Source organism: Zophobas morio, unplaced genomic scaffold (assembly GCF_036711695.1).
Source record: "Zophobas morio isolate AGI-343-1 ecotype UQ-CSIRO unplaced genomic scaffold, CSIRO_AGI_Zmor_V1 ptg000238l, whole genome shotgun sequence".
NCBI lineage: Eukaryota > Metazoa > Arthropoda > Insecta > Coleoptera > Tenebrionidae > Zophobas > Zophobas morio.
In genome coordinates, this window is record NW_026972342.1 from 156,935 (window position 1) to 167,838 (window position 10,904).

Sequence of the window (10,904 nt, forward strand, 5' to 3'; positions counted from 1 at the left end):
ACTTTTTCTCTAGAAATTTTGGCTCTTTTTTGGGAAAGTCGGACGGTTGAATTACTATCGATTTCAGATAAATTTTCGCAAAGAAAAGTGTTTTTTTCCGGTGACGATAGTTTTTTGTCATATTTACTGCAAAATAATCACTTAAATATTTATATATTCGTAAAGTTCCTTTTCAAGGCAACGACTTAAAGAATTGCAAACTGGCTTGGAGCCTTGACGATCAATTCCTTGCGGTTAGTGCGGGGTAAGAAACATCTTTTTAAAATTATAATTTTATAATCTTAAAAGTACTAAATTCTTAGAATTTTTGTAAATCTTTATTAATTTTTATATTTTTTTTATATTTAAATTCATTTTGCCAATAGAAACGTTATTTGTATAGTTCAAGCCGCCAGTGGAAAGGAATGGTAAACAGAAAACGAATAAAATATTCTTCCAGACTTCGTTTTGTAGAGGTTTTTTAAAAAATTAATGGAGCGTGTCCTTTTAGGTGTCAGATTCCCGTTACTTCTGTGGCATGGAAAACGGGGGGCAGCGCGGACCTTGTGTTTGTGGAATGCGCGAAGGTTGACGAACTTTGGTAAATTTTTCAATTTCAATTCGATTTTAACTAATTTTGAATAAAAATCATGAAACCTGCAGTAGTGCCGAGCTTCTTGTGGTGGACTATTTCGGAGCCGCCTTTCTCTATACCATTCGGTTTGTAGCTAATTGGCTCCCGTTTGGTTATTTGTAGGGATCTTTTTTTTGGTAGGGGCCAGGGGGACTTCAGCCTTCACCAGTCTCTCTTGTTTCGGTCTCACCACGAGCTCGTGGTTTCTGTGGGTTTGTTTGTCTTTTCTTTGCGCTTTGAAACGCGCAGAGTCGATTCCAACCTTATTCTTTTTTAATTTTGATCCGCAGCATACGACGCTGTAAATCGACTGTTGATTATTGCTGGACTCGGCATGAGAAAAGCACGGCCACGATGTACCGCTTTCCCTCAGAAAATTTTACTATATAAAAAAAATCTTGATCCCGTCCGTTTCCAGGTCACGTACTTCCTGGCATCACTTTTTGGAAGGTTTCCTGCCGCGCTCCCTATTTCTTCCACGATGAAAGGCGAGAACTTCGTGAATTGATTATGGTGATTGGCTGCTGCACACCCGCCAGTATTGGATGCTGATAATAAACCTTTTTGATTCGAAAGCCCGCCAGCCCATTGGAGGACCTCTATCGTTCTCTGCCAAAATATATCCCATTCTGGAGCCGTTTAAACAAAACTGTATTTGTGAAAGTTCTTCTTCTGAACGACCAGCTCGCGGCGTTGAATAATCAAGTTTTTTACTGAATTATTTTTTTTTTTTTGAAGTTTTTATTTGACCTCTTAAGGGGGAAGTGCTAGTCTTTAGCATGTCATCGTTGGATATTACGACTCGATTTTCCTTAAAAAACTTGCAGGCTCTGGTCCACTCTCTCCTCCTTCCTGATTGGCCGGAGGACTTACTTTAAAAGCTAATTAATTTATTAGAAGCCATACGTGCTTGCAGCGAAGAGCTACTGTGGCGCGGAGTGCCCCAGCAAAGCTGAAGGCGGGCCTCACGAGGACGACCAAGATCGGATTAGTGACCTGCAATGGTGGGGACAGGTACCGTTCTTCTTCAGTAATTGGTTTATACTAAAGCTCACGTGCTCAGGACTGCTTGGTGGTCTCCACGTTGTCAGGGCACGTGATTCTATACGACTTTGTGAGAAACTGCAATCTGCTGGGCACTCACTCGATCCGTTTTGAGGTGCGCTTCTCCTGATTGGCGCTCTTTCAGTTTTTTATTTATTATTTGGATAGCGTGGGTGCCGGCTATCGGCTGTGGAGGACGGACGCTTTCTTGTTCTTGAATGCGAGAGGCGCGTTCTTCCTCTCGCAACTTCCTGGAAAGAGCATATGATTGGTGCTAGGCGTTTGCTCTTCTAATACAGACAGCCAATCACTACTTTGCTCTATAATAGGCGGTCTAGAGAAGGGAAGAGCACGTGGCTCTTCCTCATACTTTGGTATATTTACGAGTAGGTCCACGTGATGACTACCTTTAACAAGAAGGGGGTGTCTGCAGAGAAAGAACCTGCCGGCTCCTTGCTGCACAGAGCCATGATTTGGTTGGCTGGCCCCGAACACCGCCAGGTGCACCTGGGAAATCGCGTGTTGCTTTTTATAGTAGCGTATTATCCCCTTTTCAGGGGACTTTCAAGGTTCTCAAGCTGTACCGCCTGTACTACTTTAGCCAGAAAAGCCCGGCGGAGCTGTACAGCAGAATGGTTGACGTTCATTGGTCTTCTCTGCTTTCTTTTTAGTCACCGCCCATCATTAATAGCTCTGCACCGGTAATTTTGAGCGGGCTCAACGCCTCGCTGAAGAATATACTCTCAACACTGACGAATTGTACAAGGCCTTGTGGCGGGTTCACCAAAATGAAGAGGGCGCCGTACAATTTTATGTATCACGTGGCATTTTCTTCAACGTCGATATTATAGTAATGCCAACTTATTTCGGTTAAGCTCGACCGAGTTAAGGACAGGGATTGGGTGTTGAACGAATGCACGACCGTTGTTTTGTCCACGACGGAGATGAACAGGAGTGTCGGTTTCCTGTCGCCCCACTTCTTTTCCACATAACAGCGCCATTTTTTTAAAGCTGCTGGAGTATGCGCTGGACAATCTCGAAGCTGAGGAAGTTTCAGAGTGTTCTTCCAGTCTAATAGTACGGTCTTCCCGAGATTGCAATCGGTGCCAGTCTCAGTCTTTCATTAGCAGGCCCGTAGGCAAGAAATTCGTACAAAGTGCCGCACTTATTTAGATCGACTCCGCACCTACGAGAAAATAACTAAAAGGTGCTTAGATCCTCCGCTTCCATTAAACCGCATCTTATTGGTTCTCTACAAGTCTTCGCCTGCCCTTTGATATGGACGCCTTCCGCCACCTTCGATCCAGTGCGCTTCAGGACGTACCGCTTACTTCACCAACATTGCAACACCTTTGTGATGCTTATGAATGTTGGTAGGTCGCCATAAAATTGGCACAGCAAGGGCATGTCTCGGCGTTCAGCCGTCTGAGCTGCCCGTCAATAGCCATTCTCTTTCAGTCTCATGGCAATGAGCTTTTTAAGCATTGGTTTACTTTTATATATGAGCTTTTGGTAAGGCGCGGTCTATGAACAACACAATTTATAACATTCAGGCTATCTATTATATCCAGCATCCCTGAAACCGTGCATCCAAGTAGTTACGAGAGACTCTTGCCTTCAGTTAATGAGAAGAGAACACGTGTATGTATAACTCCCGTTTCTGGTACTCAGGAAGATGAAGGTTGGGGGCTACAAGCTGAGTTCACCTCCATCACTGCTTGAGCACGCGCTATTGATTTTTACTTGTTTATCCCAGAAGATTGCACACATTGCCACGGCATTTTAGGAGACGCCATGGAGACGCTGGACTTTGTAATTCCGTCCGTAAAGGAAGTCTCAGAATGGTGGGTTTGTTTAATATTACAGCTAACTATGCCACCTTTTTACTCGAGTAGTTTTTTTGTGTTGGTTGCCACGTCCTATTGAAATAATGTCCGTTTATCCCTCTTTCTTCGTTTCGGATCGTTTCTGTTCATCCGTGGCGTCCTGTGTCTCTTGCGCCGAGTAAAGTTTTTCCTTTTGTTAAGGTACTGTCATCGGGCGGTAGAAATTGACCGATTGTCCGGGCAACTGGAAAATTCCAAGGCCCTTATAGAACTGGGACTTAAAAAAAACGTCCCGGACTTGGTATTTCTTCTGCATGCGTTAGTAGTAAGGAAGGTTATAGCTAGAGTTACTCTAGAAATATATCCAAAGCCACCTTGCTTCGTTGTGTTATCTGGTCTATGACGCCTCAAGTGCTGCTTGTGCTGACATCTCGCTGCACGAATATATGAATTGGGTACTTGAGCTTGCTCGGGCTAATAATACTGACCAAAAGTAGCGCAATTTTTTTTTTACACGAGGATAACATGAAAAGGATAAACCTTCTCTTTGCCGACCTCTCCTCCAGTAGCACAGATTTTAACAACCGCCTCTTCCTCTCCCGTTTCAATACTTGCTTTTTTGAACTTGTCAACCTGCTTTGGTTTTTTGCACGCCAACGGCTTCTTCCCGCACTACACTTATGCTTTTCTGTGAACAGGTTCGGAGAAGACCGCTTGGATGGAAGCTACAGTGAAGCATCCACACTTAGCGGCATCAAGGGCTTGCTGTTCGATTTTATAAAGTATGCATTTCATAAGCAACCTGCACATAAATTCACTGGAGTGTATGTGGCTCCCTAGCAAGAACATCCTGTGTTATACCTCTTTATTTAAATAGGGAGCTTTCTCATAGCCACCCAGAAGTAGTATTTCTAATATTACTAGAGTCTCCTGTTTTTGTTAAGCAATTCAAGAAAGGAAAAGATATAAGCAATTTTCCCGGTTCTGGTGATTTCAATTTTTTTTTACTATCGCGACTGTTAAACTCTTACTTTTCATGGCATTTATGGCCCTTTGTATATAACAACGGACAGCCGGTGGTAACGTCCCCCTTTTGCTTACACGCGAGGAAATCGTAGAGCTAGGAGTAATTTGTGCCTTTCGTAGTACTGAATCGACTCCTGAGGCCCTTAGCCTTGACGCTTTACGCGGTTTAGTAAACAATCTTCAGGCACTCTTACCGGATAGTGCGCAAGTTTTACCGAGTGAAATTAATAATGACTCGCGAGAGGGATTACGAACTCTTTTAAAAGCACGTGAAGGATTAGACGCGTTAGTAAAAAGTTTGAGGGCTTTTGAGATTTGCAGAGCCCACGGTATGGCTAGACCCCTAGCCTCGTTCACTGACTGGAATGTTTTCCCCCAGTGCCCGCAAACATCACTACCTTTAAATCGTAAGCAGCTGATCAGAGAACTCTGTCAATCCGGCCTGGATCCACTGCGGCCATATTCACCCAACCAATGGCGTCAGCTATACGTGGAATTGCACGTTCTTCAGGTTTCAATACCACGAGCCCATACACTCTTGCCCTTAACTTTTATGGTCAGAAACTTTTATCAGTTCCTACGGACGTCATCAACAAGCAGTTTATGGAAAGTCTATTAAGTTCCTCATCGTTAAAAAATATTAGACTAGCTAGCGAGTTTATTCAGAACTGCCGCCATCACCAGTTCCTGCCTATACCATTAATTGATTTGCATGAAATATCGGGGGTGCTGCTGCTTTTTATCAGCTATGCTTAGCCTTTTAGTACTTTTAATTTTACGAGCAGGTCATACTAAAAGTGGCTATTGAGTATTATAACACTTGCAATTCCATGACCGACCCTTTACTTGAGGCGGCAACTGGTGAGCCCCTCTTTATCCCCCTAACGGCTCCATGTGTGATGCGCTGTGCTACTCCAATTATAGAATGTTTGAATCTTATACCTGAAGGCAGCTGCACTGCTCCTGTAATAAAAGAAAAAAAACTCATTTCCGCCGTAAAACTTATGCATGTTAGTTTCCGGCTGCCATGGACACCACTTCAAGGTTTGACCTTGAGGTGGCCCGCTTCCTACTTTCCTTTACTGGACAATTTTAGTGAGACTTGCGGCTGACTGTATGGAAAGTGTGCTGGATGCCTGTCTACTTGCGGAGGAGAACAACTACGCTCAGCTGGACGCCCTTTTAAAAGTAACTGAGTTATTGGAAGTTGCAGAGGACAAAGCAATAAGAGAAGTAGTTGCCTATGTGGCACTTAAAAAACCGCTCCTACTTTTACTCTTTTTACCTTGGAGGGCCTTGTATTGGCGAAAGTTGCCCGAAAAGCCATGAGGCATGCCGACTACCAGTTTGCGCTACAATGCTGTAAACGTATTATGCGACTTTCCGGGTATCTTTGGGAATTCTTGTGCTTGCATACAATGAATTTGTGCAGAGATTCTATATCCTTTTAAGGACTTTCAACTCCTGGGACCTTTTTTTGAGTCTGGCAAGTTGCGCTCAGCTTACCTTTCTAAGCGAAAGGTCTGGTGTCACACGTGCGTGCGACATGCTATCGGGCTTACTCTTTGAACTGAGGGCAGACTAGCGCTCTTGGCTCATGTACTGAAAACTTGCCCGCCTAACTACCTTATTATTGTCTTGGAGGTATCAGTTTCCCCCGCCACCAACATAGCGACGCTCTGGCTCATCTGTTTTACAATATTGATAGAAGTATAAAGAGCTGGAATTACTGCGATTGAGCCGAATTATGGGCGTTGCTGAGGATGGCAGTCCGACGCACCTTATGAAGATGCTTGCTAACCACGAAGAGTTGCCTTTTTCTATGAATTTAGAGGGGAACGCTCCTCTTAAGATGACGCTTCGAACCCCCGCGCAACGCTGTAAGCGACCAGAACGACCGTCTTACCCTCCAGATGTGACGGACACCGCTTTTCCTGAAAAACACTCCTCCTGTTCTCTAAGTCACGTGTTCCCTCCGAGTTCCTATCCGTTTTACATGCGGGAGTTGACTTGTGCGTGCGGCAGTAAAGGAAGGAGGAAGCGCTCTTATCCTTACGTGCTTGACTGCTATGCGCCCTTCACCAGCTGCCTAAGCAATCTCCATGCCCTCAAGTTACTATACTCGCTTTGCGAAAAACAGCTGCTGCACTTTTACGACTTTTCCAATTGGGACGAGTCGGTACTGGCAGCTATGCATCAGATCATGCGGTATGGGGTGCTTGTGTGCGGCTACGCCTCTTTATTTGGGCTAATGATCATGGCAAGGCGCCTGTTTTTAGAAAGCTGCAAGCTTATGGACTACTCCTTGACTTTTGCGCTACTTTTTAGCACGAATCTTGTAAGTTTGACACATAATCTTTTCTCCCATCTTATACTTCTGCACAGGAACACGCTGAAGAGCTACTTCGTATGAGGCCCAGCTGCACAGACACCCTCAAACTTGCCCTTTACTTTTACGGCCTTCTTATTTGCACGGGACAACATGAGAACTGGTCCACTCGTTCAACCGACCAGTTGGACGACAAATACTATTTTGCTTATTACGCATGCGAGTTGCCTCCGGCCATCGTCATTCTCTATGCAGTCCACCTCGTTGAAACCAGCGCGTGGCCAGCTTCTGTTTCTGAGGGCGGACCTAAAAATTTTCTTCTGAGTTTTTTTAAAGTCTTGCTTGGCTGTTTTTCTGTGTGTGGTAGTCTTATTCGCCCCCTTAAGGACTGGATTGCCGAATACTATAAGCATCTCATAACGGCAACTCTTCCTACGCAGAGCGGTACCACCCTCGGCGCCTCCTCTGAGCTAATAGCCTGTCAACTTTCTCTTAGAGCCTCTCGACTTTTCTAGGTTTTTGCAGGACCCCGCTTACCAAAGGGTTTATAGCCCGCCTGCTGTACCTTGTGCCCGGCCTCATTAATTAGTGTATAGGGCGTGTTCTTGCTGTGTCTTAATCGAGGGGGCGCCACCTCTCTTGAAAGATGCGTGATGGTTTGCGAGCGAAACGGCCTAAAAGCCGAAGATATTTATTTCTCACTTGCCTTCACACTTTTAAACGCGGCCACGCCAGCAAAGGAAGCCGTTGAGGGTCTTTACTGCAGCTTGTTAATTGACTTGACGGGCCCTTAGAGTTGCCATGAAGGTCTGCGAATTTTTCTCTCCCGCAAAAACATGTGGCTCGAAGTATCGCAAAAAATTTCCGCTACTATGTGGCCCGCGCTGAATGGCCAGGACTATACGCGTTTGTGGCTGTTCTTCAACTTTCTTAATCCCAGTAATTACGCTAAGTAGTACTGGTTCGTGTGGAGCTTATCTGTCATTGAACTCTGCAGATGTTGTACTTGACGGCATATCAGTCGAAAAACATCTGCACCTGCTAGGCCTTGTGAGCCACTTGGACACTTTTGCTATCAATAAACTAAACTATAAAAATTATTTGGCCCTCGATCGCCATAGGCTGGCTCAATTGGTCTATTTCCATGTGGTTTTTGTTAAATCTCTTCCGCTTTTTACTTGCGCACCTATTAACTAGGGAGAGCTTACCACTCTGACCGATCTGGGCTCTGTTACAGAGTTTATTCTCCTCCTTGGCTCTCCTCATGATGTCAATGAAGCAACGTCATCGTTATGTTTGGAAGTCTTGCAGAGAGCAGTGAAGGACTTTGTCCGCTTAAAAGGTTAGCCCCTCCTCTCATCCCCTGTCATCTCGCTATGGTTAGTAGCGTGTTAACCTTGTAGAGGGCGGCCTAGTGTCCTATCAGGACAAGGGGCACTCGTTAGTTAGTTATCTAGAAAAATTCGGCCACTCGTTGAGCCCATCTCACGCTAATCAGTTGTCCCTTGTTCTTTTGGACAGTGAATTCCTACGATATTTGGATCTTTCCACAAAATTGGCCATTTTAGAAAACTTTATTCCGTACGTTGAAGGTATAAAAAGGAGAGTCTTGAAAAGAATAATAACTTTATAAAAAGGCATTTCGTAGAAGAAGACCAGAAACTCGTTTTCCAGGAGAAACTCGCTAGGCTAACCTCTGTTAAAAAGTGTCTTGGTCTACTCACTGGAACCTCCGTGAATAACATCGATGCTGGTTTCATAGAAGTATCTCTAGAAACTCTCGAAGACGTTCGTGCATTCATTTTTTAATTCTTGCCTTGACAAACTCACGTTTTGGCAACAGGCGTATCTATTTCTGGAGGAGATAGTTAGTCTTTCACAAGTTCCTGATCTTAATAGTGTCCGAACAGTGTTTGAGGAAGTCCAAAAATGGCATAGAACTGCCATTAGTTATAATGAAATATTTTATAAAGTCTTGATGAACTGCTTGGCCCTGTAGAGCGACTTCTTTAATAACTAGCAAGGATTTTCTCATCACACATCATTGTGTAACGTAGGAAAAGCGTCCCTTTAGTTGACTTTAAGCGTCTCCTTACCACCGCCAAGCTACTATTAAAGTATTCTATAGCCTCTCATACGTGATAGACACTATTAACATAATTCACAGTACCTCAGAGTGCGATGCTCTAGCCGGCGACCTCATAAAGTTCTGCAGCGCGGCACAATGGGACGCGCCACAGAGATTTGAGGTGTTGACCCTGATAGAAGAGGTGGAGGTTTATAAGCAGGTAGTTGCATCTACACTGCACCCGTAAAACGGTTCGTTCGCAGGCAGTGCCCGGCCATTCCTCTCTTTCAGCCGCTGTCTTCTGCCAAATACAAACCATTCTGCAGCAGCACTGGCCTGGAGCCACTGTTCTTCCTCATTGTAGTTTCTGCTGCTCTTACTTTACTTTTCGTTGCAAGGTGGCGCTTGAGGAAATAAACAGCTCGAGCAAACAACAAGTCTTTGTGGAGAAGCTCTATGAAAGCATCCGTCAGGAGACTGAGGCTTCAGAAAAGGGCAGCTGGAGTGACGACGACTGGAATGTCTGTGCATGACTTTCGCTGCAAGTTTTTTATTCAAATGTTTTGCATATTATTTGCAGAACTATACGTGGAGCACCGTGGGCAACAGCTTTGCTATTGACCTCTCTTCTCGTGCCTTTGCGCTAGCAAAAGTAATATCCATACTTGAAAAGAGCCCCGACCCTGACAAACCTGGTCATAAACACGCTTTCCGAAATAGCTTGCTGTCTCTTGAAACCATACTTTCTCGCTTACCAGATTATTTAAAATATCACTTCGCTCTCTTGCTTAATATTGCCGAGTCGGAGTCTCTTATGCACAATTGCTGGCGAATACGACTGGAGTGGGAGCTCTCAGAGCTTGTTTCGTGCTTACGGCTTTCTTAAAGTGTTAGCAAGTAGTCTGATTATAATTTTTAGGAGGATACTAAAGTATTTCGGCGCTTACTGTCACATGCAACACCCTCGTGTAAATGCAGCTCCTTGAAGTACATCTTCGCAGCTCAGCGCCTCCAGCTGATAGATCAGGAAGCCCCTTTCATCTTCGAAGACGCGTTTTTGAGCGGTGGCAATACGCAGCTTGATAACGACCTTCTTCACTTTATTGTGAAAAATCCACAAGTCTTTGACCGCACTCGTTCCCCATCCATTTATGCTGAGGTGCTTTTTATCACGTCGCAAACACTTTAAGGGCCTCTTAAAGTATTTTACCGGCCATTCTTAGGTGAAAAATTATTTGCTTTACCGAAGCATCGAAGACATGCACGCTGTGTCACAAACGCAGGCGTTCTTCTCCTACATTGAAGCTCACATAATTAACTGCGCCACATTTTTAGCTGACCTCTGCCTCCTGGAGAGGATGGATTGCGCTTTTTCGTTTGTTTTAGAGTTCCACCGGTTATTACATTCTCTACCTCTTCTAGCCCCACGTGTTATTATCTTGTTCTCTGCAGCTTCCCGGTGCCTTTGCGTGATTGCCATATTCTGTTCCGCTTACTCGAAGATCTACTATCAGATTCTTTAAAACTTATAAAGAAAAGTGTACCCTCTTCATCTGTACAGTTTAATCTCTTATACACTTTGGAGCACAGCTTGAGCTCTTGCGAGAAAGCACTACTCTACTGCGCTTTACAATAATAAACTTTTCTAATATTACATATACAGTGCGTCACTTATTAATTTTACTACGGGTACTGCTTGATTGGAGATCTAATTACACTCTTTTATCAAGGTACTCAATTAGTTTTTGCTCTTTAAGTAGCCTTATTAAAAGAAGGGTTCGCTTAAAGTCTTCTTTGGAACCAGTAGTTCAGGTTTTTATAGTCAAAGTGATGTAGCACTTAAATGACGAGTGCTTCAAGATAATTCCATTATAAAAAAATTACGGATTTACCGCTCACTGTAAGTCTGTTTATATAATAAAGCTAGAATTTTGCTGAAATTTAAAAAAAAGTCGATTTTTATTAAAACAGCAATATTTTATATGTTAAGTAGCTGTC

The 10,904-nt window shown here is 44.0% G+C and overlaps 1 protein-coding gene across 1 annotated transcript; it reads left to right on the forward strand.

Annotated features, from left to right (window-relative positions):
• The first annotated feature begins 56 nt into the window (after nt 1-56).
• LOC135146527 (uncharacterized) lies at nt 57-10,542 on the forward strand. Its single transcript, XM_064078654.1, has 58 exons — nt 57-100; nt 166-244; nt 366-407; nt 491-580; nt 643-699; nt 755-825; nt 904-969; nt 1,032-1,126; nt 1,190-1,318; nt 1,372-1,446; nt 1,511-1,627; nt 1,677-1,772; nt 1,826-1,928; nt 1,987-2,031; nt 2,091-2,158; nt 2,215-2,292; nt 2,349-2,471; nt 2,533-2,613; nt 2,669-2,734; nt 2,785-2,864; nt 2,917-2,977; nt 3,035-3,144; nt 3,211-3,338; nt 3,414-3,501; nt 3,685-3,784; nt 3,840-3,938; nt 4,003-4,124; nt 4,182-4,265; nt 4,361-4,470; nt 4,557-5,020; nt 5,071-5,235; nt 5,295-5,370; nt 5,434-5,553; nt 5,606-5,742; nt 5,802-5,896; nt 5,962-6,030; nt 6,090-6,153; nt 6,218-6,717; nt 6,775-6,847; nt 6,895-7,173; nt 7,225-7,282; nt 7,335-7,381; nt 7,435-7,591; nt 7,646-7,777; nt 7,836-7,972; nt 8,036-8,180; nt 8,242-8,430; nt 8,487-8,626; nt 8,682-8,833; nt 8,896-8,955; nt 9,006-9,114; nt 9,170-9,253; nt 9,305-9,427; nt 9,487-9,601; nt 9,665-9,768; nt 9,826-10,065; nt 10,130-10,302; nt 10,359-10,542. Exons 7-58 carry the CDS (start codon nt 948-950, stop codon nt 10,540-10,542), a joined length of 6,471 nt encoding a protein of 2,156 aa, XP_063934724.1. The 5' UTR covers nt 57-100; nt 166-244; nt 366-407; nt 491-580; nt 643-699; nt 755-825; nt 904-947.
• The last annotated feature ends 362 nt before the right edge of the window (nt 10,543-10,904 follow it).